The sequence below is a fragment of the Staurois parvus genome, unplaced genomic scaffold (genome assembly GCF_062004578.1).
Source record: "Staurois parvus isolate SC_StPar_1 unplaced genomic scaffold, SC_StPar_1.0 ptg000347l, whole genome shotgun sequence".
Taxonomy (NCBI): domain Eukaryota; kingdom Metazoa; phylum Chordata; class Amphibia; order Anura; family Ranidae; genus Staurois; species Staurois parvus.
The window spans coordinates 14,456,579-14,484,452 of record NW_028318143.1 but is presented as its reverse complement, the minus strand read 5'-3'; the positions used below and the strand labels follow the sequence as shown (position 1 = coordinate 14,484,452).

The 27,874-nt window shown below is 42.5% G+C and overlaps 1 protein-coding gene across 4 annotated transcripts in view; it reads left to right on the top strand.

The window, feature by feature from the left end:
* EPS15 (epidermal growth factor receptor pathway substrate 15) overlaps positions 1–27,874 on the top strand; it is a 181,653-nt gene that overhangs the window by 140,553 nt on the left and 13,226 nt on the right. For 2 of the 4 annotated variants that reach the window (XM_089684469.1, XM_089684466.1), the window contains 10 exons: positions 122–319; positions 4,127–4,327; positions 4,957–5,046; positions 5,567–5,675; positions 6,594–6,629; positions 11,924–12,192; positions 17,329–17,398; positions 17,509–17,588; positions 19,630–19,789; positions 25,429–25,580. In XM_089684469.1, coding sequence (XP_089540595.1) covers positions 122–319; positions 4,127–4,327; positions 4,957–5,046; positions 5,567–5,675; positions 6,594–6,629; positions 11,924–12,192; positions 17,329–17,398; positions 17,509–17,588; positions 19,630–19,789; positions 25,429–25,580 — 1,365 coding nt within the window. Of the gene's footprint in view, positions 1–121; positions 320–4,126; positions 4,328–4,956; positions 5,047–5,566; positions 5,676–6,593; positions 6,630–11,923; positions 12,193–17,328; positions 17,399–17,508; positions 17,589–19,626; positions 19,790–25,428; positions 25,581–27,874 lie in introns of all 4 variants that reach the window. The other 2 variants (XM_089684467.1, XM_089684465.1) reach the window with 1 other exon arrangement.

The window sequence follows — 27,874 nt, the reverse complement described above, 5'->3', positions numbered from 1 at the left end:
CTGGACTCCTGTGCTGGCTCTTAGATCCTTGTACAGTTATCTCAGTACCCTTGTCCCAGGTTGTATGATTTATCGCATACTCAGCTTCTCCTTCTTCTTGGACCCCCTTCTGTTTGCTCAGGTCTCTGTTTTACAAAATGAGGTATCAAGTCAGGAGAGACAGATCTCCAACTATGAGGAGGAAGTCATTAAAGCTAAGGAGGAGCTGATCCAATTGCAGGAGGAGACTGTACAGCTGGAGGAGAACCTGGCACAGGGAAAGGAACGGCTCACGCCACTGGAGAAACAGTTGCTGGAATGTCAGGAAGAGCTGCAATTAGTAAGTTTTCCTTTTTTTTATATTTAAAAAAGTATCCCTATCCTGGTGTTTTAGCTCTGTGAATTGTCTGAAAATCTGTTGGGGCATACCCAACTTCCATTCTGATATTTTATAAAGGTACCCTTAAAGAAAAAGTTCAGTGTGAAAGCATCCTAAAAACTGTTCAGCGCCCTCCTTAGCTCCCTAAACCTATTGTAAGATAAAATATTTTAAAGAAAATATATTTTTGTTGAAACAATGTATGTATATTTAGCTGTATTTCTGTGTAGCAGCTAAAGCATACTGTACAGTATACATGAACCGCTTTAGCTACCATAAATTTTTTAATTTCCTTCAACTGTTCTTGTGACTCTTTTTTGTTAGAAAATTTAAACTAGGTATAAATGTTCAGGGTTTTTTTTTTTCCCCAACCAGCGGGTTGAATGCAAAAATGACAGATCCCCGCATCCGCACAAGCGATGTGTGATGGTGATGCTGGGATCTCTCCTGCCATGCTATCGTATTCGTACAAGGAGGACCCTATACGAATAGACAGATCAGCGCTGCAGCCTTTGGCTACAAGCGCTCATTGAATGCAGGTTGTCCAGCAGAACTGTTCGATAGAAGGCTTCTGCTGAACAGACAGCAGTAAACAAAGACTGAAAGTTGGCTGCTCTGTGCTCAACCAGTTGATTTTTGGTCTGTGTATACGTTCCTTAACCTCCCTGGCGGTATTCCTGAGTGTAGCTCGGGATAAATTTTCAACACCACAAGCGGTAACCCCGAGCTACACTCGGGCTGACCATGCGGCGCTGCTCTACGATCCCTCGATCACTTACCTTGTCCTGCACTCCCACGATGTCCATCCTGCAGTGTTCCCGGCAATGTAATCTGGCCGATGCCGGCATCTGTCATCTGGGTTCCGTCCCCTGCGAGCGTTGGGGCGTACGGGGGACAGAACGGCGGGAAATTTGAAAATGACAAAAAGTGACATTCACTAAAATCACATAGTAAAACATTACTGTATCAAACTATTTCACATACATTTTGTCCCGAGTGCTTTGTCCTGTGCCCTGCCTGCATTTTTACTGTTCTTTCTGCCTGGAAACTGAGAAACGTCTATGGCGTCCAAAAAGCGTCCCTTTAGGTCAAAAGCGGTTTTAGACCGGCTAGAGAACAGCGATAGTAAATTAGAACTACTTGCAGAATTGAGTGATAATGATTCGTGGGGAAATTCGTCATCAGACACTGAAAACGATTTTGCGACTTTGCTCAGTGATGTGCGAACTTGGCGCTATATTTCAAATTTCAGTGTTTTTGGTTTGATTATATTATTGAATTAAATTTATTATTATATTATTATTTTTTATGATTATTTATTAAATTATAATTTATGATTTCGTGTTTCAAGTTTTATCATACCCGGGATGTTTACTAGACTCTTGTTCAGACAGATTTCAGTGAGTTATTCCTAAACATTACAGGCCTACAATAAAAAAAATACACATTTCCATGCAAAAAAATGAACAGCTTTGAGCACAGAAATATGGACATAATCAGACCGCTAGGGAGGTTAAGGCAGTGTCTGGACCTCCAGTGCAGACAGCGGTGTAGTCAAACAATACAGCCTAGGTGAAGACCCTTGAAAATGTGTGATTTTGAAGATGAGGGAGCAGTAGCACAGTGCTGAGGTTATATCTGTGCACTGCTCCCTCTTACTGTAAGCCTGTTCACTTTCTGACAGCATTGTAGAAAGCAATGGTCATAACCCTTTCTAGTCTGAGTGCCATCATACAGAGGATTAGTAGCTGTTGATATCAGTACAGATTCAGGAACTATTGTTATCGAAAAAATATATTTTTAAAACTGGATTTCCAGACCCAAAAAAACACAATTTAATACAGTTATGTGTTCATAAAAAAAAGTACTTTTAAATGCAATCCGTGTATTTGTGCCTTCTTTAAACCCATCTACGGTGCACACAGACTGTCAGTATGCTTAGCTAATTAGGCTCTGCTAAATGCACATGTACTGAACAAAAAATAAAGCTATAAGGGGAGAGGATGACCTCATCAGTCTGCTGCTGCTTACTCATCATCCAGGGAGGTGCTCAGGTTGTATTTCTTAACTCTAGCAGAGAAAAGTGAGTTCAACTGTGTAAATATCTAAACCCCATAACAGGTATAAGAGCTCCTGTGTAATTTAAAGTGGAACTTTACCCATAACAATCTGATAGCAGTTAATGTTCTTTAACCACTTGCCCTCCAGAAGTCGTCCACCCCCCCCCCCCCCCCCTTCCTGACCAGGCCATTTTTGCAGTGCGGCACTGCGTTGCTTTAACTGACAATTGCACTGTCATACAAAACTGTACATAAATGAAATCTGGCATTTTTTTCCCACAAATAAAGCTTTCGCTCGGTCGTATTTGATCACCGCTGTGTTTTCTATTTTATGTGCTATAAACAAAAAAAGACCGACAATTGTAGAGGATTCCCCCTACATCGAACGTGCAGATGGAGGACTCAAGTCTTTTTATTTTTTTATTCAACCCACTGGTTAAACAAGAAAATGACTAATCTATGGCCTGCTTTAAGCTGGCCATATATGAGGTTGTCTTTTTTTTTTTTTTGTTTGTATGATTGTTCAACCAGTGGGTTGAACAAAAGAAAATTAATCGATTCCCCTATCCACACATTTGATGTGGATAGGAGAATCCCTCCTGCTGAACTACTGTAGTCTGACAGCGGGAAGACCAGTGGCACCGATCGTCAGAAAAATACTTGTATACAACCAGCGTGACTATACATGGATCGAAATTTGGCTGGTTCGTGTTGAACCAGCCGATTTAATTTTTTTCTATCTATGTATGGCTGGCCTTACACTATCCTTGTAAGTTTAACTCTTTGGTATCTCACTGGCAACAGAGTTTGTCATTCTTTTCTCCTCCTCTGCTCAAGCAGTAATTCGTGAGGCTGTCAGCAGAGCGGCCTCTAGTGACTCGCAGTTCCGAGAATGCAGGGCAAATGAGTCTGTGCAGAGCAGGGTGAGACCAGTCCTTGCTAGATTTTAAACAATATAGGCACTTCTTTTTAATGTTTTACATCTATCTGTCATCTATCAGGACTTCATTTTCTGAGTAAAGTTCCACTTTAATTGTGAATTTAGCCCTCGATCTAAAGTTTGTTTGTTGTGTATAGCCAGTGGGTTGTGTATTTTTTTTTTAATATCTCCCTGATGTTCATCTTTAAAGGGATAGTTCACCTTCACCAAAGAACTCTTCATGCAGGTAATGGGTGTCTGTGGATAAAAACAAGCTGTGTGTCTCTGACTAAAGTGGAATAATGTCCTTCTTATAGGTGTAGGCCATTTACATACCTCATGAATCCTGACTGGAATACTTCCAGGACATTGCTAAGTGAGGCTTAGTCATTACTGCTCACCTCCTCAATCGCAGGAATGAGCTTTTTCACTGATTTAGACCCCCTCACATGCTCTTTCTCTCCCCTGATGCAGGAGCTCTGAGCTCAGTGTCTCAGAGCTCACTCCTGTGATGGTAGAGGTGACCCCAATGACTAGGCCTCACTTAGCAACATCCTAGGAGTATTCCAGTCAGGCTTCATGAGGTACGTAAATGGCCTACACCTATAGCAGGGGCAGTATTCCACTTTAGTCAGGGCTGCACAGTTTGCTTTTATCCGCAGACACCCCTTATCTGCATAGGCAGTTTTTTGGTAAAGGTGAACTAACCCTTTAAACTAATCATCTTAATTTGATTATTAGGGCATTTTTGTATCAAACTGTCTCATTTAATTTTTTTTTTTTCAATAGGCAAAGCTACAAAAGACTGCTGAGAATCACATAAATGATCAAATTCAGCTGAGCTGGCGTCCTCATTTAGATCTGGTCATGGTCAATGGTACTGGAGATCACTCAAGCCTAAGTAATAGTAGCAGTGAGCCTGCCAATCTTCATGAGAACCCAGAGTATGAGACCCTGGCTCAGGTAGAAGATCAGAACCAAAGCTCCTCGGTAAGTACATCAATGGCACTAGTATGGTTTAAGGTTTTGCATTGAGTGCAGAGTGCTGGCACCGTACTTCAGGGTTTAACAGGGTAAAGTGATACCACTGCATCAGTGCCTGTGAGCAATCATCCTCTTTTGAAGAGGATTCTGAGTGGTGTTTACTATAACACACCCTTTTGGTTTCAGAGTCTTGGATTCACCCACTTGGTATATGGAATGTGTGCTGGCTGCTCCCTTATTGCACTCATTTACAAGCTTGTTTATTCTGTGCGTGTAATATAATATATTGTTTAATTCACAACGTTCTGGTCTCAGGGAACCTCTGCTAAAATTTACTCTATTTACAATCCATGATACAATAGTGTGATGGCCAATAAGAAAAATGCTCCTTAAAGTTGTCATTGAGAAGAATTACCCTTTTACAGATAAGATTGAAAATAGATCAGTGGTGTCAGTGGAAACTTATCTGAGAGGCAGAAGTGGCTCATTGCTCAAGGAACTCCTAAAAACCTTTGGAGGAACCCTAAAGTTCCATGAAACCCTGGTTGAGAAAACCCGTGCTAGATATACAAACATTATTTATAAATGTTATCAGTTTTACAAACAAAATTCAAGCGGGTTTCTTTTTTTTCTAGGTAAGGAGCAGTCCTGATATTGCCCATACATCAGGGAGTGATGCAGAGGACAAAGATGAACACAATAATGTGCCTGTTACTCTTGACAAGGTAATACTGTATCTATAAATCTTTCTTTTTTCTCTTCTAATTCCTTCCTTTTACCCTGTCTTATTCCCTACACTAACCTTCACTCCTCTCTTCTCAACACTCGTCTTTCTTTCTTTCCTCTGCCTTTTCCTCCTCTCTTCTCAGCTTATCTGCCCTCCAATCTTCTCAATTCCTCCTCCACTCCCTCCTCTCTTTGCCTCTTCTCTTTGCTTTCCTCAGTTTTAGGTCCCTCCTCTCCCTTGCTGTTCCCTTCCCTTCTCTCTTCTCCTCTTTTCTTGTTTTCACTTCACTTTACACTTTCCTTCACCCTCCATTCCTCCTTCCCTCTCCCATTTCTTTATCATCACTTCCCTCTGTGTTCTCGCTTTCCCTTCTTTCTGGGTCATGACACACAACTAATATTTATACAAGTAGACAGCTGTACTGTCAGCATGTCAAGAGATTTTCAGATGATGTAAAAAACTATATTATAAAGCAATGTGTGAACAGAGGCTTAGTTATGTTATTTCTTTGCCTGTAGGAGGTCACGTTCCATGTAGATCCTTTTGAAACAAAACAAAGTGCACCGCCTGCACAGCCTGTGCCAGAGTCGGGACTGGACTTCTTCCAGAGTGATCCTTTTGTGGGCAGTAAGTTGTTTTTTTTTTTTTGTTTGTTTTTTTCTCCCTGTAAATCTGCTCCCCCACCCCTTGAGTGCTGATCAGCTGGACAAATAAAATACTTTCCTCCTTGATCCAGCAATCTTCTATTTGTGGCTCTGGCAGGCACCACACTGACTTTCCAGGAAAAAAATACCCACCAGGTCGTCGTCCTCATTCATTCCTATGGGTAAGTTGCACTCATGGCGACCTTCCAAGGTTTAGCAGAGTGCTTCTTGCCTGTAGAAATGAAATTGTAACGCTGAACAGGATATTTAATATTTATGGAAGATGAAAGGAGAGATTTATTGCAAACGCAACTGGTGTCCAGCCTTGAGAGTATTGGTATGTCATGCATTTTCATTACTTGGACACCAGAGGATGGAAGCAGATAGTCCCGCACTGATCTGTAGCCTTCGCAGCCTACACCTGGCCTTTTAAATTTCATATCTCTTTTAAATGTCATATCTGTGCAGTAGTTTAGCCTCATATGCTATAGTAGATTGATGTTGCTCTGCATAATGCCTTACAAATGTTTATACTTTTCCACACTACTGCTGTATCTCTGCTATGTGGCCCTTACTATCCGCACAGCTGCTGCTGCAAGTTCTTTGGCTGGTGTCTCTTCTGCGCATATATGGAAAAAAATCGCATTCATTCTTATGGAGGGGCCTTCTATTATACATCCTAGGGATATATGGATTTCCATATCAGTATCTTCTTCATACACACACTTGTCAAGGACCAGCCAGAGAGTGTGCTGCTGCAACAGTGTGGCTCCTTATGGATCTCACAGGAGCACAGTCACTTACTGTTTTCTTACTTTATATTGGTAATGGTTCTTTATGTATTTTGTGCTGATATTTCTTTTTTTTTGTCATTCATACCTTTTCTCCCTTTCTTTTTAAGGTGATCCATTTAAAGATGACCCTTTTGGTAAAATAGGTAAGTTGTGTGTGATAATATGCAGTATTTTCTTATTTCTTTGTTCAGGAGTAAATCTACAGCTGAAAAACTCTATGAAAAGAAAAACGTACTTTTTAGAAATAACAGAGATTTAGATTTTTTAAAATGGATAACATTTACATACATTTAAAATGTATCGAGCAGGGGAGGACTGACCATTTGGAGGGCCTGGGGTCAGTAGGGGGCCCCATGAGATGCCCCTGGTACCTTTTTCATAGGCTTTTTTGAGTTTGGGCAAGGACACAGGGGCCCCATGATCCCCTATTGCCCGGGGGCCCCATGAGTTGTCAGTCCGCCCCTGGTATCGAGTTGGCTTAAAATATTTGTCAAGGCAAAAAAAGAACAATTTAAGGACCGCTTCACAATACATACACTTTTCTTCTATGTTTTATCCATTAAAAGACCCCGGATGTACAGGACAATACCTGTTGATCTGGCTCCTGTCTGTTGTGGGCTGAAAACACACAACTTTGAGAACCAAGTGTTGTTAGCGCAGCTGTAATTTCTCTTGCCAAGATAGTCAAGATCCTATTGGATGTAGGTGCTGTTGGGGTACTCAGAAAGCTGCAGGTGCTGTGGCTGTCTAAATACAATAGCGGCCATGGAGATTCAGTGCTGTTTGGTGTGGATGGGGGAATTGATTGATTTCTCTTGTTCTACCCCACAGGGCTACATGTGAATGGCTAGCCTGTTCATGCTGTAGTCCCAAGACAGATACTGAGGGGGGTTTAATTACTCTTCTTGAATACTCAGTACTGTAGACATAGGACAGCTCTGAATTTCCAACATAATCACCCATTTTTTCAAACAAATAACAAAACCCAAATTTCATTTTTGGGGATTACATGCACCTTAAAATGGCTGTAAATGGGGATACACCGATACCTGTTTTTTTACGGCGAGTACAAGTACTGATACTTGTGCTCAAATACTCACCAATACCAAGTACCTATCAGTGCGATTTGAGCTTGTACAAAATGGATGGGCTCAAATCGCACTGCAAAAAATTAAATGCAATTCCTGTCCAAATCACATGCAATTTTCCGCACTTCCATCAATAGTGTAGCAATGTTTATTCAATAAAAGGGTTAAAATGAGCCAGTACTGCACTTACAGACAGTTCTATGTTTAGCAATATAACCACATGAATTGATTTTATTATTATACAGAATTTATATAGCGCCAACAGTTTGCACAGTGCTTTACACTATAAAGGGAGACACTACAGTTACAATACAATTAAAACACAAGAGGATTAGAAGGGCCCTCCTCATAAGAACTTACACTCTAATAGGGTGGGGCAAGTGGTACAAAGAGTTATAACAGTGGGGGATGAGCTCATGGAAATAATAAATGTTTAATTGGAGGTGTGATAGGCTTCCGTGAAGAGTTGAGTTTTCAGGGGGCAGCCAGAGTAGGGGATAGTCGGACAGATTAAGGTAGAGAGTTCTAGCGGATGGGAGAGGCTCTGGCGAAGTTCAGGAGATGAGCATTAGAGGAGGAGACAAGGGAGCTTGAGAGCAAAAGATCATGAGAGGTGGAGAGGACAGTTTGGGTGATCTTTGGAGACAAGATTAGTGATGTACCAATCACCAGAAGAAGATTAAAGTTTTGGAATGGCCCAGCCAGAGCCCAAACCTGAATCCGATCGAAATCTGTAGGGGGATCTGAAGAGGGCTGTACACAAGAGATGCCCTCGCAATCTGACAGATTTGGAGTGTTTTTGCAAGGAAGAGTGGGCAAATATTGCCAAGTCAAGATGTGCCATGCTGATAGACTCATACCCAAAAAGACTGAGTGCTGGAATCACATCAAAAGGTGCTTCAACAAAGTATTAGTTTAAGGGTGTGCACACTTATGCAACCGCATTATTTTAGTTTTTTTGTTTACTCCCCCCCCCAAAGATTTCAGTTTGTTTTTCAACTGAGTTGTACAGTTTATAGGTCACATTGAAGGTGGAAAAAGTTCTGAAATTATTTATCTTTGTCCCATTTTTTTACATCACAGAAACATGACATTTTAACAGGGGTGTGTAGGCTTTTTATATCCACTGTAGCTCTGGGCAGAGTTGTGAATAGCTTTGTATGATGTTGTTAGTATTTTGATTTTTATTCATTGATCAATAGGAAGCCAATGGAGGAATTGGCAGAGAGGACTGGCACACACTGAGTGGTTGGTAAGGTAGATGTGTCTGGCAGCAGCATTCATGATAGACTGAAGAGGGGATAGCCTACAGAGATGTAGGCCTATGAGGAAAGTTAAAAAATATGAAGTATGAAGGGAGTTGCAATAGTTAAGGCGAGAGAGAACAAAGGAGTGAATGAGTAGCATGGTGGTTTCATTAGGTAAATAGGGGCAATCTACATGCTTTTGACAGTGATTGGATTGGAGACTGAAAGGATAGGTCAGAGTCCAGGATTACACCTTTTACCCTGACTTGAGGGAAGGGACTGATAGTTGCATTACTGATCTCGATGGAAAAGTCATAGAGGAGGTCACTGGAGTGGGGAGGTTATATCAGCGCCGTTATAAAGAGATTTTGTTTAAGGAAGTGGTGCTGATATGTCCGTTAGTAATGCGAGAGGAGACTGAAGGATTGAGGTGAGAAGTAGAGAAATAGATTTGGGTGTCATCGACATAGAGCTGGTATTGGAAGCCGTGGGAGTTTTATCAGGTGACCAAGAGAGGAGGTGTAGATAGAGAAGGGGTCCAAGAACAGAGCCTTCAGGGACCCCTACAGAAAGAGAAAGTGGAGAGGAGGAGACAGAGTCATAGGTAACGCTGAAGGAGTGCTGTGATAGGTAGGAGATCCAGGAAAGAGCTGACTCTTGGAGACCAAGGCAGTGGAGTTTATTATTTATATTATGCCTCATATATGCCTGATGCCGATGTGGATTGTTCTCTGAATATTTCTTGTTATGATTTATTCCGTGCATGTATGCAACCTTGTTGAACTTTATAGAGAATACAATAAAATAAAAGTTTCCACTTCAGGGGTGTGAACATTGCTGATTATGTAGGAAAAGAAAAGGCAAAAGTGCATATGATAAAATACCTTGTTATCCAAAAAAGACTAACAGATTAACATCTATCAAAGAGTATCAATATTATATTATCTATAACTACTGTATAACAGAGGAAGCCATGTCATCTGCCTGACTGTGCTTTCTTATAGTAATTTATTATGTAAATCACAGAATTGGATGGACAGAAATACAAATAATTTGGCAGGTGAAATTGCTCTCTGTATTCCATCTGTGTATTTAGACATTTTCCCTAAAGTGATTATAAACCGTAAATTTTTTATTTTAAAAATAATAAATATGAAATACTTACCTGCTCTTTGCAATGGTTTTGCACAATGCAGCCCCAATCCTCTTCTTCTCGACTCCCCCTGCCCGCTGAGTGCCCCTATAGCAAGCCACTGCTCCTGAGCCTCACTTTGTATGTCGATTCACACACAGCTTGGCCCTGCCCCCCTCGCCTCTCTTCACAGGCTGTAATTGACAGTAGCAGGAGCCAATGGCTGCCGCTGCTGTCTCTGAGCCAATTAGGAGATAGAGAGAGATGAGAGAACTGCTGCTCTCATGCACATCGCTGGTTCGTGATCAGGCTCAGGTAAGTATAAGGGGGTGCTGGTGGAAAAGCTGACCACCAAAGGTTTTTTTTACCTTAACCGCATGTCGCCCAGCCACTGTACATATACGGGGGCAGGGCGGCACTCACAGGCAAAACGATGTTTTAAAATGTACGTTTTGTAAACAAATAGGGGGCGCGCGCGAGGCGCGCTGCCGCCCTATTTGTCCTGTGGATCACCGCCGCAGATGTCAGTTGCCGGGTCACAGCTGCTCATTAGCGGCTATGTCCCGGCGATCAGTGGTAAACGGTGACAGAGAGCACAGCTGCAGTAGCTGTGCTGTCTGTCAGCTCGAGGATGAGCTGATCGAGAAAGAATAGTTTCACTTTCTCGATCAGCCTTGTCCCGCCCAGTACACACCCCCGCCCCCTAGTAAAACACTCCCCCTCACTCCTATAACCCTTTCCTGCTAAATAAAGTTAACCCCTTCCTCCCCATTGCCATTAGTACAGTGTCAGTTTTTTTTTTTTTTGCACTGATCACTGTATTAGTGTTTTTGGGGATGTCAGTGACCCCAAGTCAGTACCCCCGTGTCAGAATGTCCGCCGCAGTCCCGCCATAAGTCGCTGGTCGCTGCCATAAGTCCCTGATCGCTGCCATAATTCGCTAATCACCGCCATTCTTAGTATAAAAAAACCCCTAAAAATCCCAGTATCTTTCCCGCCATTTGTAAACGCTATAACTTTCACGTAAACCAATTAATTTACACGTATTGGGTTTTTTTTTTAGCAAAGACATGTCGCAGAATGCATTTTGGCAGAAATTTGACTAAATTTGATTTTTGCATTTTTTTTTTACTGGACATGTTTTATAGCAAAAAGTCCAAAATATAGTTTTTTTTTCCTCAAAACTGTCAGCCTTTTTTTTTTATAGCGCAAAAAATAAAAACCGCACAGGCGATCAAATACCACCGAAAGAAAGCTCAATTTGTGGGGAAAAAAAGGATGTAAATTTCATTTATGTACCATATTGCATGACCGCGCAATTGTCCGTTAAACTAGCGCAGCGCTGTATAGCAGAAAAATGGCGTAAATTGCAGTATTTATACCATAGTTTGTAGGCGCTATAACTATCACACAAAGCAATCAATATACACTTATTGGGATTTTTTTTTACCAAAAACATGTAGCAGAATACATTTTGGCCTAAATTTATTACCAACTTTGAGTTTACTATATATTTTTTATAGCTGAAAATAAAAAATATTGTTTTTATTCAAAATATTTGGCGTTTTTTTGTTTATAGCATGAAAAATAAAAAGCGCACAGGTGATCAAGTTACACCGAAAGAAAGCTCTATTTGTGTGAAAAAAAGGACGTAAATTTCGTTTGGGTGCAGCATTGCATGACCGCACAATTATCAGTTGAATTAGTGTAGCGCCAAGTAGCAAAAAGAGGCCTGGTCATTAAGGGGGGTAAATCCTCAGGAGCTCAAGTGGTTAATGCAGTGAATGCATTCTAGCTTTACAACGAATTCCAGTTCATCTTAAACTTACCTGTTTTGTACTTTATTCCTTAGCCTGACAGCTCTTATATGTATAATGATATTCCTATTTATGGCAATCCTTCTGTTACTGCATGATAACTAAAGATCCAGCAAGGTTGTCAACACTAATTTTTTACCACTTTATTTACAGATCCTTTTGGCGGAGATCCTTTTAAAGATTCTGACCCATTTGCCACCGATGTGTTTTTCAAGCAGCCTGCAACAGATCCATTCTCATCCTCCAAAGCAGATCCTTTCCCAGCCACAAAAGCAGATAAAGTAGATCCCTTTCTGCCATCTAAAACAGATCCCTTTTCATCTTCTAAAGCTGATCCTTTCACTTCCTCCAATGAGGATCCTTTCATGTCATCAAAAGCGGATCCCTTCTCAGCTGCAGCTTCAGAAAATAGCGTCTCCTCGGTATGTGGTGAAGTATGTGTTTAATATAGGCTTAAAGTGTTGACTTGGTTTTTGTTACCTTCTTGTCTGCCAGAACCTTTTCTAAATGATGGCTAGCAGAACAGGATTTAAGAAGCCAGGAGTATTTACATTTGTTCAGCTGGTGATAGGCTTCTTAGTGGAAGTGATTCAGGCATCTCTAAGCCTCTTTCCCACAGGCAGCTGGGGAAAGGGTAGCAGTAAAAACTGGCAGCTGAACAGTGGTTTTACTGGATGCCCACTCCTCATGCATTTCAGTACTTGTATGAAGTGTTGTTGCTACCTGCTGTGGGCACACTTGGCGTCCTAATTGCCCATGTGGATGGCAGTGATGCAGCTTTTTTCACTAGCTCAACACAGAAGAGAGTGGTAGTGTACTTAGTGGAAGAGGCCAGCTATTTCATAGCATATTCAGCATGTACTTACATGTATTCTGAAATGTAGCATTCAACATTGTAGCTCCACTTCCAAAGCTAGTTGTTACCATCATTAACTATGAGGTGGCACTGAACTGATTGTAAGTGCAGGTGGCCAGTGTATTGGAAGTTCTATTCTGCAGATGTGCTACTTTAGTTGATAAGGGACTTTTGATGTTTTATAATACCCTTTTCATGGCACATTTGACACCGTTAGATATTTTATTTGTTGGAAATCTGTACATTACTAAATCCAAGATCTTAACTGCTGCTGTTCTCTGCCACTTTCTTCCCTACCCCTTGAACCCAACCTGTGCACTACAGGCCTACATAAGTGCCTCTCTTTCTCCCCCGTTAAGCCGGTCATACATGGTTCGGTTTATTTTTTTGTTCGGTCAGCAAGCTGAATGAAAAAAAAAAAATTGAATCAATTACCCTATTAACATATTTGAACTCTTCCCCATGGTACTACTGTATTCTGACAGCGAGGAGGCTCCTCCGCTGTCAGAAAACACAGATCAGTACTGCAGCCATTGGGTGGTTTTGCTGATCAAGCATCTTTTATCTGATAGGGGGGTTGAACAGAAGTCAATCAGTAGAGTGACTTCTGTTCAACTGCAGTGGCCACACATGGATCGAAAATTGTCTGGTACCTGTTGAACCAGCTAAATTCCAATCCATCTATGTCCATCTTCAGGAATGCAATAGATGATTCGATTCCCTTTCCTGCAATCGCAGGATGCAGGAAACAAAATTGCTTGTTTCTCCCATCAATACAGTGTTGATGGGGAAATCCCTCCCGCAGTGCTATTGTGTTCTGCCGGCAAGGACTTCCCCTGCCGACAGAACACAATGATTGCTGCCAAGGACTATAGCCGCCGACAGTAATATCATGTAAAAAATCTGACAGGCTGGTTGTACCCAAGTTGATTGATGTATCGACTTCGGTACAACCAGCCTGCCTGTAGATGGATAGTTCAGCAGGGACCTGCAGAAATGTGATCCATCTATGGCCATCTTTAGTTTACGGAGCAGACCCAGACACTTGGGGTCCTGATAAGTGAGATAATCAATCTCATGATGCTTGTAGCTCAAAAGATACACCAGACATTTCACCACAAAATCTAATCTTGCAGTTATCAGAGCAAATTTCCAGAAACTTTACAACTTTACTATTTTTAATCCCCTCCAGTGAGGTCACGTTACTTAAAGCGGAGCTCCACCCAAAAGGGGAAGTTCTGCTTTAAGGACTGCTCCCCATTAAGGATTGGCACCTTTAGGGGTCCGGGGGGAGCTGGTACCCGAATTTGACAGGTACCCGCTCCTACGTCTGGTCCGATCGCCTAGGCGATCGGAAGCAGAAGGTGTCCTCCCTCCCTTTAGTCTTTTGGGACACGTGACAGGTCCCAGAAGATTACAGGACCATTCATGAAGCGCAGCGCTACTCGCACATGCACAGTGGGTACCCGGCTGTGAAGCCACAAGCTGTCACAGCCAGGTGCCCACACTGAAGATGCCGGCCTCCTGGAATACAGGATGGCCAGTGAAATGGGCTGCGGGGGACACACCGTGGGACTGAGGGACAGGTAAGTGGCTGTTTTTTAAAAGTCATCAGCTACAGTTTTTGTAGCTTCTGACTTTCATTTTTTGACAGGGTGAGTGGAACTCCGCTTTAAGCTGGCCATACACATATAGATTTTCATGTCAAGAATATTTGTTTGATTTTTTTAATCGTTAGTGGGGTCAAATCGATGTTCGTATTCGACAGTAGTGAGGGGAAAACTTAAAGGGGAAGGAAGAAAACCTTTTCTTAATCAAACAAATTTTCGGCCAGTGTTTGTGGTTATCATTCAGAAATGACATTCATTTAAAATCGAATGTTAAAAGCAAAATACAATTTTCAAACGATATTCGTCCATTCATCGAATGTTCAAAGAATTTTCGTACAACTTTTCTTATGAATATTCTTGTCTGAAAATCTACACTTGCATGGCCAGCTTTACACAGGCTTATGTGGACACCTTTCCAACTTATTGAGTTCAGGTGTTTGCAATGAAGGTTAGTGTTACGTTACAAGTAAAGGTTCCTATGTAACAGTCTAGATACAGTTATTACCCAAGCCAGTTGTGATGCACAAACCTCATAAAATAAACTTAGAGAATTCCTTTTACCTTCTCCAACTGAGCCAATCGCTCCTTCCTTTGTGTCTCACAAGTTCCCTCTTAAACACTGCAGCTCACAGTGGAGGGTTTAGCAGCAGGGACACTACGCCCTGGTTCACACTGATGCGGTGCAGAATTCGCAGCATTTTCTGTGAGAATTCTGCACTGCATCAGAATCGCACCCCGTTCGTGCGAACCACTGTGGGTGTGAATGTTACGTTAACAACACCCCGAAAGCAGTCCACAAAACGAAACGCGATATGCAGAATCGGATCGCATAGGTGTGAATATCCATGCGATCCGATTCTAGTGCAGACCAAAAAAAGGGTCCTGCATGTTTTTGATGCTTGAAGCCATACAAAATGTATGGCTCCAATTGCACCGCGCACAATTCGCATGTGATTTGCACAGGAATGCAGTGCGGTTCGTGTGTGAATCACATGCAATATACCGCACCGCATATATGTGAACCCAGGCTGACAGTACAGACAACTTTCTAGAGCAAGCTGGAGTGGAGCAGTAGAATCACAAAACAAAAGCTTATTTTCGTACAGTCTCTGTGGTCTCAAATGCTTCCAGGAACATTAGAAGGGTTTCAGTTTCTTCTCGATATCAGTGAATTTATTTATGATGCAAGAAACACAGTACAGGCCTGGCCAAAAGTTTTGAGAACGACACAAATATTAGTTTTCACAAAGTCTGCTGCTTTGGTGTTTTTTAGATCTTTTTTCAGAAGTTACTATGGCATACTGAAGTATAAGTACAAGCATTTCATAAGTATCAAAGGCTTTTATTGACAAATACATTAAGTTTATGCACAGTCAATATTTGCAGTCTTGACTCTTCTTATTCAAGACCTCTGGTATTCGTCTTGGCATGCTGTCAATCAACTTCTGGGCCACATCCTGACTGATGGCAGCCCATTCTTGCATGATCAATGCTTGGAGTTTGTCAGAGTTTGTGGGGTTGTTTTAGTTTATCCACCTTTTGAGGATTGACCACAAGTTCTCAATGGGATTAAGATTGGGGGAGTTTCCTGGCTATGGACCCAAAATTTCAATGTTTTGTTCCCTAAACCACTTAGTTATCACTTTTGCCTTATGGCAAGGTGCTCCATCATGCTTGAAAAGGCATTGTTCATCACCAAACTGTTTTTGGATGGTTGGGAGAAGTTGCTCTCGGGGGATGTTTTTGTACCATTCTTTATTCATGGCTGTGTTTTTAGGCAAAACTGTGAGTGATCCCACTCCCTTGGCTGATAAGCAACCCCACATGTGAATGGTCTCAGGGTGCTTTACTGTTGGCATGACACAGGACTGATGGTAGTGCTCACCTTGTCTTCTCTGGACAAGGTTTTTCCGGATTCCCCAAACATTCGGAAAGGGGATTCATCCTAGAGAATGACTTACCCCAATCCTCAGCAGTCCAGTCCCTGTACCTTTTGCAGAATATCAGTCTGTCCTTATTGTTTTTCCTGGAGAGAAGTGGCTTCTTTCCTGCCCTTTGTGACAATAGGCCATTCTCCAAAAGTCTTCACCTCACTCTGCGTGCAGGTGCACTCTCACCTGTCTGCTGCCATTCCTGAGCAAGCTCTGCACTGGTGGTGCCCCGATCCCGCAGCTGAATCAACTTTAGGAGACAGTCCTGGCGCTTGCTGGACTTTCTTGGGTGCTCTGAAGCCTTTTTCACAACAATTGAACCTCTCTCCTTGAAGTTTTTGATGATCCAATAAATGGTTGATTTAGGTGCAATCTTAGTAGCAGCAATATCCTTGCCTGTGAATCCTCTCTTGTGCAAAGCAATGATGAATGCATGTGTTTCCTTGCAGGTAACCATGGTTAACAGAGGAAGAACAATGATTTCAAGCACCACCCTCCTTTTAAAGCTTGCAAGCTGTTATTCTAACTCAGTCAGCATGACAGAGTGATCTCTAGCCTTGTCCTCATCAACACTGACATCTGTTTTAACAAGAGAATCACTGACATGATGTCAGCTGGTCCTTTTTTGGCAGTGTGGAAATGTTTGGAATTAAGTTCATTTTCATGGCAAAGACGGACTTTGCAATTAATTGCAATTCATCTGATCACTCTTCATAACATTCTGAAGTATATGCAAATTGCCATCATAAAAACTGCGACAGCAAACTTTGTGAAAATTAATATTTGTGCCATTCTCAAAACTTTTGGCCAGGGCTGTAACTTCTTAATGTGCTGAACTAATGATTGAAGATGTTCAACTTGACGCTTTAAAAGAGTGAGTTGTGAAATGGACCATTTTTAATTGTAAATTGGTAGAAAAACATAAATATAGCTATTCTTAAAAATTTTCACTCCCCTTCCTTGATCCTAATCTGTATAAAAAAGAATTGTGTACTTACCTCCATTTTTTTTTAATCCCCTCCAGTCCGGTCATGTCACTCACACAGAGCTGCAGGATCACTTGAAAATAAGTTAAAGGGCTGTGGGTGGCAGAGAATTGTCCCGTGTTGTTACATGTTATGTCAAAAGACTGTACTTTTTTTTTTTTTTTGTAAATTCCAGGTGGAGGCTCTGAATAGCAATGACCCATTTGCCCCTGGAGGAACTTTTGTCCAAGCAGCCAGTCAGTCTGGTAAGTGATATTTGTAGGTGATTATTACTGATTGTTTCATAATCCTGTAATTTGTATTGTAGCATCAAAGTAACATCCTGTTATGCAATTTCCTCTATCTGATTCTCTAGGGAGTGATGACCCATTTGCTTCATTTTTTGGTAATGAGTCTTTTGGAAGCGGATTTGCTGACTTCAGCACACTTTCTAAGGTATCGTATCTGGAAAAGTATGGTATGTATATGTGTGTGTATATATCAGAGCTTTTTTTTCTCAGAGAATAGATGCAGGAACTCCCTCCTGAGTCACCCTTTGTCTCTGCCCCCTACCCACCTCTGAGCGCCATCTCTTGTTTCCACCCCCTACCCATCTCAGAACACTGTCCCTTGGTTCCACCCCCTACCCACCAATGAGCACTGTCTCTTTGTTTTACCCCCTACACACAGCTGTCTCTTTGTTCTACCCCCTACCCACCTCTGAGCACTATCTCTTGGTTCTACCCCCTTCCCACCTCTGAGCACTGTCTCTTGGTTCTACCCCCTACCCACCTCTGAGCACTGTCCCTTGGTTCCACCCCCTACCCACCTCTGAGCACTTTCTATTGGTTCCACCCCCTACCCAGCTCTAAACATTGTCCCTTGGTTCCGCCCCCTACCCCCCTCTGAACACTGCCCCTTGATTCCACCCCCTTCCCACCTATGAGCATTGTCTCTTGGTTCTACCCCCTACCCACCTCTGAGCACTGTCCCTTGGTTCCACCCCCTACCCACCTCTGAGCACTTTCTATTGGTTCCACCCCCTACCCAGCTCTAAACATTGTCCCTTGGTTCCACCCCCTTCCCACCTATGAGCACTGTCTCTTTGTTCTACCCCCTTCCCACCTATGAGCACTGTCTCTTTGTTCTACCCCCTTCCCACCTATGAGCACTGTCTTTGTTCTACCCCCTACCCACCTCTGAGCACTTTCTATTGGTTCCACCCCCTACCCACCTCTGAGCACTTTCTATTGGTTCCACCCCCTACCCAGCTCTAAACATTGTCCCTTGGTTCCACCCCCTTCCCACCTATGAGCACTGTCTCTTTGTTCTACCCCCTTCCCACCTATGAGCACTGTCTTTGTTCTACCCCCTACCCACCTCTGAGCACTGTCTCTTGGTTCTACCCCCTACCCACCTCTGAGCACTTTCTCTTGGTTCTACCCCCTACCCACCTCTGAGCACTGTCTTTTGGTTCTACCCCCTACCCATCTCTTAGCACTGTCCCTTGGTTCCACCCCCTACCCACCTTTGAGCAGTTTCTCTTGGTTCCACCCCCTACCCAGCTCTGAACACTCTCTTTTGGTTCCATCCCCTACCCACCTCCCAGTACCGCCCCTTTTAGAGAATACAGAACCAAGTATAATTGTGTGCTACTAAGTAATTTATATGGAATTTGTTCATTATAAGAAAGACAGTATAATATACCCCCCTGCAGTGAGCAACAGTAGACCCCCCCACTCACAACAATAGACTTCCCCCAGCAACAATGGACCTCCCCACAACAAAATACCACTCCAGCAGCAGCAGATCTCCTAGCAGCCAGCAACAAGAGACCGCTCTCTCAACAGTAGTTCCCTCCCATTCAGTAGCTATATGCAAAGCTATTGGGCTGAACTAGTTCAGTTGATGGCACTTAATATCACTCAAAATGTACTTAATGTGTGTGTCAGGGCAACATTAAAACATTGGCCACTTAAAATAAAATATGTGGTACATATCTGCAGTACTTGCACGCTTGTCCATGTTTGAATCTTTTAAAGACCCTTCAGGTACAGAAAAATACCTGCTGACTGCCCTGCCAGAAATGCAGTCGGCTCCTAAGCCCTGTTGTGGGCTGCGTTTTGTTAAACTACTCTGCTATTTCTGTTCTCAGATCTTAACATAAAGGCCAACCATTCTGTAGTAAAAAATATGAATTAAAAAAAAAAGCCTAGGATGTGGCAGAGGATACAGGACAGCTCTACATTTCTGAGAAGGTCAACTTTTTTTTTGCACTTATCACACAGGTTTCAAAATGTTTTTAATGGCATACCTAACCAAAAAGGAGTAAATGGGGAAAGCTGGTTGACAAAGTTTACATATGCTTTAATTCTTATAAAATTAAAAGATGCAGGGGGGCATTGATGTTTTTTCTTATCTTTTTCATAGCATATTGTTTCCTCTAGGACGTCAGGTGAACTTTAACCATGTTTTGGCTTTTTTTTTTTTTAAGCAGAACAATGACACAGACTCTGCTGATGGCACCTTACCCCTTAAAGAAAAAGAGACACTAAACAATAAAGGCACTTTTGAAACAGAAACCCTACAGACAGAGACGCCTCCTGCACTGCCACCGAAGACTGGAACTCCTACTCGGCCATGCCCTCCTCCTCCAGGTACATGACCCACACCCTACACACGACTGACAGCTGTGTTTTAATAAGCACCTAGGCAGATGTACACTCTGCCACACTGATATTGTATTTATTTGGCTCTAGCCCCTAACATGCGTACTTCATTATACCAGACATATGTACTTTCACTGTAACCCATACATGGCCTTATATTAGTCTCATTTAAAATGTTCTACTCAATAATCGTTCTGTGCTGTGGCACTCAAAAAGACCAACTTCCTCCAACTAAAGTTCCTGTTAGGAACCTATGGTTGAATCCAGTACTAGCCTGCTGCTTGATTTACCAATTTTATTCATGTCCTATATTATGGAGTGACTATCAGAGGGTCGTATGACTTTGAATTTTGCCATTATAATTGCCCTGCAGCTGCAGCAGTTGAGCATAACTGAGGTCTCTATCAGATTCCCAAAGGAAAAGTTCAGTAAATTATTAAGAAGTGGAAAATTTGGGGATCTCTTGATACGAAGCCAAGGTCAGATCGACCAAGAAAGATTGCAGCCACAACTGCCAGAGGAATTGTTTGGGATAGGAAGCGAGTGTGAAAGAGGACCTAGTTGATGGTGAGTGTGATGAGACTGAAGCATTATGGGTGGAACTGCACATGGGGGTACATACTACAAAGGTAATCGTTGGAGTTTGTTATTGGCCACTTAATGTTAATGAAGAGGTGGAGAATCAGCTCCTTGCACAGATCGAAAGGGCTGCAAGGGCTTGGACAGTGATAATAATGGGAGATTTTAACCACCCAGAAATTGACTGGAGAAATGGCACTGCAAAAAACGTTAAAGGGCAAACATTTATAAACCTACTACAGGACAATTTTATGGTACAGTTCATTAAGGCCCCAACTAAGAATAATGCTCTGCTGGACCTGGTAATCTCAAACCATGCAGAGCTTATTAATAATGTCCATATAAAAGATCATCTGGGTAGCATTGACCATAACATGATTTCATTTATTGTTAGCTGTAAAGAAGCACATATGGGAAAAATAAAAACTCAACTTTAAGAGAGCTAATTTTCCAAGGCTTAATGTTGCTATCCAAGACTTAGACTGGGAGGGAATATTGGCATTGATGAACACAGAACAGAAATGGGGTTCAAAAAGACTGTATGTGAACACACTGCAAAATATGTTCCCATAGGCAACAAGTTTAAAAGGCTAAAAATTAAACCTATGTGGCTTACGGCCAAAGTTAAAAAAAAGCTATAAATAATAAGAAAAGAGCTTATATATAAAAATGAAGGAACGCTATCATCGTTTAAACGTTACAAAGAATGTGTAAAAAGGAAATAAAGGCAGCAAAAATTGAAAACGAGCGACAGATTGAAAAAGAGAGAACCCCAAAAAACCCCAAAAAATTCTTCAAATATATTAATAGTAAAAAGGTCTGGTCCGAGCATGTAGTCCCTTTACAAAATAATGTAGAGTGGGTGACTGGGGACAAAGAGAAGGCAAATTTATTAAATAGCTTCTTCAGCTCTGTATATACAAAGGAGCATGGGGGAGCTCTTGTCTATAATTGGCATGGTATTGACACAGCTCCAGATGATCCACATTGGCTCACAATTGATATGATCCAGAAATATTTAGACAGAATAAAGGTTAATAAAGTACGTGGCACAGACACCCACGGGTCCTTAAAGAATTGAGCTCTGTTATTTCAAAGCCATTGTTTCTAATTTTTAAGGATTCTTTCATGACTGGCATAGTACCACTGGATTGGCGTAAGGCCAATGTGGTGCTTATATTTAATAAGGGGTCAAAATCATTACCAAGTAATTATAGACCTGTTAGTTTAACTTCTAAAGTTGGGAAGATACTGGAGAGTTTAATAAAAGACCAAAAAGTTGTCAAACAAATCTGATTATTTTTTATGAGGAAGTGAGCAAAGCCTTGGACAGAGGGGTGGCGGGGGACGTGGTATACTTGGACAGAGGGGTGGCGGGGGATGTGGTATACTTGGATTTTGCAAAAGCGTTTGACACAGTTCCCCACACACGGCTAATGGGTAAGGTAAAGTCTACGGGCTTGTAAAAATCCATATATAAATGGATAGGAAACTGGCTAAGATACTGAATTCAGAAAGTAGTGGTTAATGATTCATACTCTGAATGGTCTAGGGTTGTCAGTGGTGTACCCCAGGGTTCAGTGTTGGGACCTTCACTTTTTAATATATTTATAAATGATATAGGGTCTGGGATTATAAGTACAATTTCAGTCTTTGCAGATGACACCCCACCTGTGCAGTGGAATAATGTCCTTACAGGATGTCTTCAATTTACAAGCCGACCTCAATGCACTGTGTAATTGGGCATCTATGTGGCAAATGAGGTTTAATGTTGATAAATGTAAGGTTATGCACTTGGGGGCTAGGAATATGCATGCATCATACATGCTGGGGGGGGGGTACAACTGGGGGAATCCATGGTGGAGAAGGATCTGGGAGTTCTGGTAGATCACAAGCTTAATAATGGCATGCAATGCCAAGCTGCAATTTCTAAAGTGAGCAAAATCCTCTCTTGTATTAAAAGAGGTATAGACTCCAGAGAGAGATATCATATTACCCCGGTACAAATCATTAGTAACACCTCATCTGGAATATGCAGTTCAATTTTGGGCACCAATTCGCAAAAAGAACATTGGGGAACTGGAGAAAGTGCAGAGAAGGGCAACCAAACTTATACGAGGCATGGAGGAGCTCAGCTATGAGGAAAGATTAAAGGAATTGAATTTCTTTTCTCTTGAGAAGAGGAGATTAAGGGGAGATATGATCAACATGTATAAATACAACAGTGGTTCATATAGTGAACTGGTGCAGGCAAATACACTGCGTTTGTGACCTGTGTTTGAGATGTTATGTTGTCATTGTGTATGTTTACATCTCTCCCTAGCCTTGATTTCGCTAGGAGGCATGTATGGTTTGCACCGCTTAAATATGGTGAAAGTCAGACTGTGGACAAAGATTTTTCTTGTTTTGGTTTATGCAGTTAAACACTACAGACTAAATGCAGCTGTGTGAATGTGCACATAGCATTCAATACTGCTGCATTCAGATTTGTATTTGTAAAAAAAAGATCTGAATGCCCGTTTTTATGAAAAAGATCTGTCATGAGAGAAATAGGCTCTACATTGTCTTCCTGTCCTTATGTGTTGACTTCAATTGAGTCAGTGACTGCGACCAATTATAGAATTGAACCAGACTAGCATTATCAGATGCAGGTCAGCAATGTCAGCCTAACTTACAGGATTCATGACTTATCTACCTATCCATCTGGCATTTTTTTACAGTGGAGAAAAATTTAAGTTTCTGATATGCTTTTATTTCTGCCTATGACCCAAATTGAAGACATTTTTCTTAATTTTCAGTCTCTGTTATGCTCATGAGAAATGGGGTGTGCAGTTTTCATCAGGACGGGAAAGCACAGACAGCTGTTGTCAGAGGTTCTAATCTTTTGTATACTAGGAAGCTAGGTGAAATCTACCTGGAAGGGACAGACATTAATAAAAACCTGACTAGAGATGGGATGACCTGGAACAAACACAAAAAAAGCTGTTTTTTTTTTCTGGAAAACTTGGCAAAAAAAAAGGAGTATGGAATATTTTCTTTTACAATACTAAATAATGTATCTATGACATTGTATTCAAAATATGTATCATTTCTGAGACTTTATGTAAAGTCTTAATTGATTGCATGTTCTCTCAGCTGAAGACCAGCAAATCCTGGAATACAATTCAAGTACTACTGTACTTCTCAATGCAGTTCTTAAACAAGAGAAATATGCATTTCTGCCACTAGGGGGGCACTGCAGGGAAAGTCTCTAGTTTTGTTTGCTTGTGGGCTCCATCTTGTACCTCCTACAGTTGGGTGATGTGTTTGTCCTTTCTGGCCCTAATTGACAGGTAAGAGGGTACATTTGTCTGACTAATTAGTTTATTCTTATAACCTTTAAATTATTCCTATGACTTTTCTCCATCATCACAGCATAATGTTTACCTATAGTCTGGTCAGTACATTTTTTCTTTTCCTCTTATCAGTAAAATGGTGAGACCAGCATCTAGGATTTGGAAACAGTTCCACAGTGCAATTTGCAAATATTGTGCAAAGAGATATTCTTTTCCAAATGCTACGAGGATGACAAAACATATCCTGGCATGCCAGAGGTACCCTAAAGACATTAAAAAGTACATTATGGAATTAAATGATGAAGACCATAATGAAAGTGCAAGTAGCTTTTCCCTCCAGAGTTCTCATTCCAGAAACTTTCTGCTGCTTCTGGATCATCACAAATTTTAAAAAGCAAGTTTAATTTATTTACTGAATAAGCTGTACTTTCATTTCAAGCATAATACTTTTATATACACTGCATGTCACATTCTCAGTGTAACAAAATTACTTCAAGTTTGTAAAACTACTCAACACTGAATTTTTTTTTTTTTTGTGAAAATTGCCATTTTTTCCGGAAAAAACAAAAACAAAACATTTTTCTCCCATGGTTTACAATTTCTGGAAATTTTACATCTCTAATCCTTCCCCACTCTAAACAATTAAAAATAAAAAGTTTGGTCTAAAATTTGGCTTTGAAGTACAACTTCACCCCTTGGCGTTGTTGAGTGGTGTGTTGTGTTAAGGCAGCCCATTCAATGGACTGGCAATGCACCAAAACAGCCAAAAACACAGAAAAGCTTTTTTTTTTTTTTTTTTTTTTTATAATGCAGTACACAACAACCCAATGAGTGTGTTATTGTACATTGTAGTGCGTTGCAACGCACCTACGTTAGAGCTACATTGTTTTTGTGCGTTTGTTGTATCATTCAAAATGCACTGCAATAGAGAAGTCTAAATCAGCCCTTGATGACGTCCTTTAAATGTCCCAGCAATCCCACATTGCAGCCACCTAGCATTAATACCTTCAGCTTTGCTGTTAGGTCCTTCACTGTGTGACCCTGGCCATCACCACACAGCTTTTGCTGAGAGAATTTCCAGCCACATCCAACTCCTATTGCACATGTGTGTTGCTAAGCCCATTTATTACTATATAGTTGTTATTGTTATTATACAGTATTTATATAGCGCCAAAGGGTATGCTCAGCGCTGTACAGTAGCAGGGGGACATAACATGTGACAAGACAGTAACAATACAATACACGAGGGGTTCGAGGGCCCTGCTCTTTCGAGTTAGTCTTTGCTCATGACAGCTACTAGCCATCCAAAGGAGTTTGAATCCAACTATGGTGCTGAGCAATGAGAGCTGGACCCAGGCCACTCAGGGGCAGTGAAGTTGAAGTAGAATCACTACTTTGATTTTGGTGTTAGTTGTGTAGGACCTGATGGGAGAGGAGAGTCTGCATGGATCTTGTTTTGCATTACTATTTTATGTAACGTTTCCTCAAACGCAAAGTTTGGACAACACTGCCACCTGTAGGTGTATGTGCTTTATTAGATTCTATGCATTTTATGCTCAATTTAAGTATTTCAAGTTGTACTTGCAACATTTGTTTCATGCATCTTGGGAACATCTGGTATTTGTCCAGGTGTTACATATTGATATTTTTAGTTTAAAACGTGGATACCAATAAGCTGTAATGTTAAGAATTTGTGTGTTATTCCTTTTTCAGGCCAGCGGCCTCCCTCAAGGCCAGAAGACTTGTTCAAGCATGGAGATCCTTTCCAGCAGTTCAATCTCAGCTTCCCCAAACAGGTGGAATCTGAACCTTTCACTGCTTGCAAAGTGGGAGACAATTCCAGCAGCCTCAGTAGCTTTAACACTGTAAGTACAAACTGAGCCAAGAGGCTGGCATGACCCTCTCATCCCGAAACCACCCAGTGGGGGCAGGCATTATGTAGTTCCTTTGTATCATAAATCCTGTGCTGTTTTTATTGTGGCTTTGACACTACTTGTACCGTTCTTTTAACTGATTTGAAGTAAAACATGATGTCAATTATGCCTTTTTGTTGATGATTGCTTCTTTTTTTCATATCCTTTATTGAGTGGTGATTAACATTTCACTGAATAGCAATGCTCCTGGCAAGCTATCTCGTATGTCACCTTGTGCTGCACAGTATTTACTTCACTGCAAATACGCTATGGCAATCATTACTAAAATCACATGCAAACTTTTTTTTTTTTGGTAATTTTTATCAACTTTCTTTAATTGCTTAAAACTAAATTCCAGGCAGACTGTGAAATACACATATAAAATACATACATGGTATCTCAGAGGCATCCCTAGGGTTGGTGCCACCCGGTACCGGAACACTTGGTGACAGCCCCCCTCTGTCTCTCTCTGCCCTCTCTCTCTCTGCCCACTACCCTCTCTCTGCCCTCTCTCTCTCTGCCCTCTCTCTCTCTCTCTCTGCCCTCTCTCTCTCTCTCTGCCCTCTCTCTCTCTCTCTGCCCTCTCTCTCTCTCTCTCTCTCTCTCTGCCCTCTCTCTCTCTCTCTCTCTCTCGCTCTCTCTCTCTCTCTCTCTCTCTCTCTCTGCCCTCTCTCTCTGCCCTCTCTCTCTCTCTCTGCCCTCTCTCTCTCTCTGCCCTCTCTCTCTCTCTGCCCTCTCTCTCTCTGCCCTCTCTGCCCCCTCTCTCTCTGCCCCCCTCTCTCTCTGCCCTCTCTCTCTCTCTCTCTGCCCTCTCTCTCTCTTTCTCTCTGCCCTCTCTCTCTCTGCCCTCTCTCTCTCTCTCTCTGCCCTCTCTCTCTCTCTCTGCCCTCTCTCTCTCTCTCTGCCCTCTCTCTCTCTGCCCTCTCTGCCCCCTCTCTCTCTGCCCCCCCTCTCTCTCTGCCCTCTCTCTCTCTCTCTCTGCCCTCTCTCTCTCTTTCTCTCTGCCCTCTCTCTCTCTGCCCTCTCTCTCTCTCTCTCTGCCCTCTCTCTCTCTCTCTGCCCTCTCTCTCTCTCTCTGCCCTCTCTCTCTCTCTCTCTGCCCTCTCTCTCTCTCTCTGCCCTCTCTCTCTCTCTCTGCCCTCTCTCTGCCCTCTCTCTCCCCCTCCCTCTCTCTCTGCCCTCTCTCTCCCCCTCCCTCTCTCTCTGCCCTCTCTCTCCCCCTCCCTCTCTCTCTGCCCTCTCTCTCCCCCTCCCTCTCTCTCTGCCCTCTTCCCCCCCCCTCTCTGCCCTCTTCCCCCCCCCCTCTCTGCCCTCTTCCCCCCCCCCTCTCTGCCCTCTTCCCCCCCCCCTCTCTGCCCTCTTCCCCCCCCTCTCTGCCCTCTTCCCCCCCCCCCCCTCTCTGCCCTCTTCCCCCCCCCCTCTCTGCCCTCTTCCCCCCCCCTCTGCCCTCTTCCCCCCCCCTCTGCCCTCTTCCCCCCCCCTCTGCCCTCTTCCCCCCCCCCCTCTGCCCTCTTCCCCCCCCCCTCTGCCCTCTTCCCCCCCCCTCTCTGCCCTCTTCCCCCCCCCCCCTCTCTGCCCTCTTCCCCCCCCCCTCTCTGCCCTCTTCCCCCCCCCCTCTCTGCCGTCTTTCTCCCCCCCCCTCCTCTGGCCTCTTTCTCTCCCCCCTGCCCTCTTTCTCTCCCCCCTGCCCTCTTTCTCTCCCCCCTGCCCTCTTTCTCTCCCCCCTGCCCTCTTTCTCTCCCCCCCGCCCTCTTTCTCCCCCCCCGCCCTCTTTCTCCCCCCCTGCCCTCTCCCTCCCCCCCCTGCCCTCTCCCCCCCCCGCCCTCTCCCTGTTCAGATTTTTGATTGAATCAGTCTTTTTCTGTGTTTGTGCAACAATGAAGCAATACATTTTTTTTATGTCGTGATGATGCAGCTTGACACATTGATTTTGTCCAGCAAGTTGAACATTGTGTTGGAAGCTCGTCTGGCATGGCCCTGAGGCTACAGTATACGTGTCCCTTTTTATAAGAACAAATCATTGCTCCTAACATCTGATTAATTCATTTCTAGGATCTATAAATGAATTATTTGTGTACAGCACTTGCCTTTAGTCCAGTGCCAAAAAATTGTACAAAAATACAAATATATATAGGGCAACAGGTAGCGAGAAGCTGCAGAAAGAAGACCGCTTTGACTTTAGCATTGAATTTTTCAGATGATCACTAGCAGCCAATCATGAAGTAGCTTCAAAAGTGAATATGGTT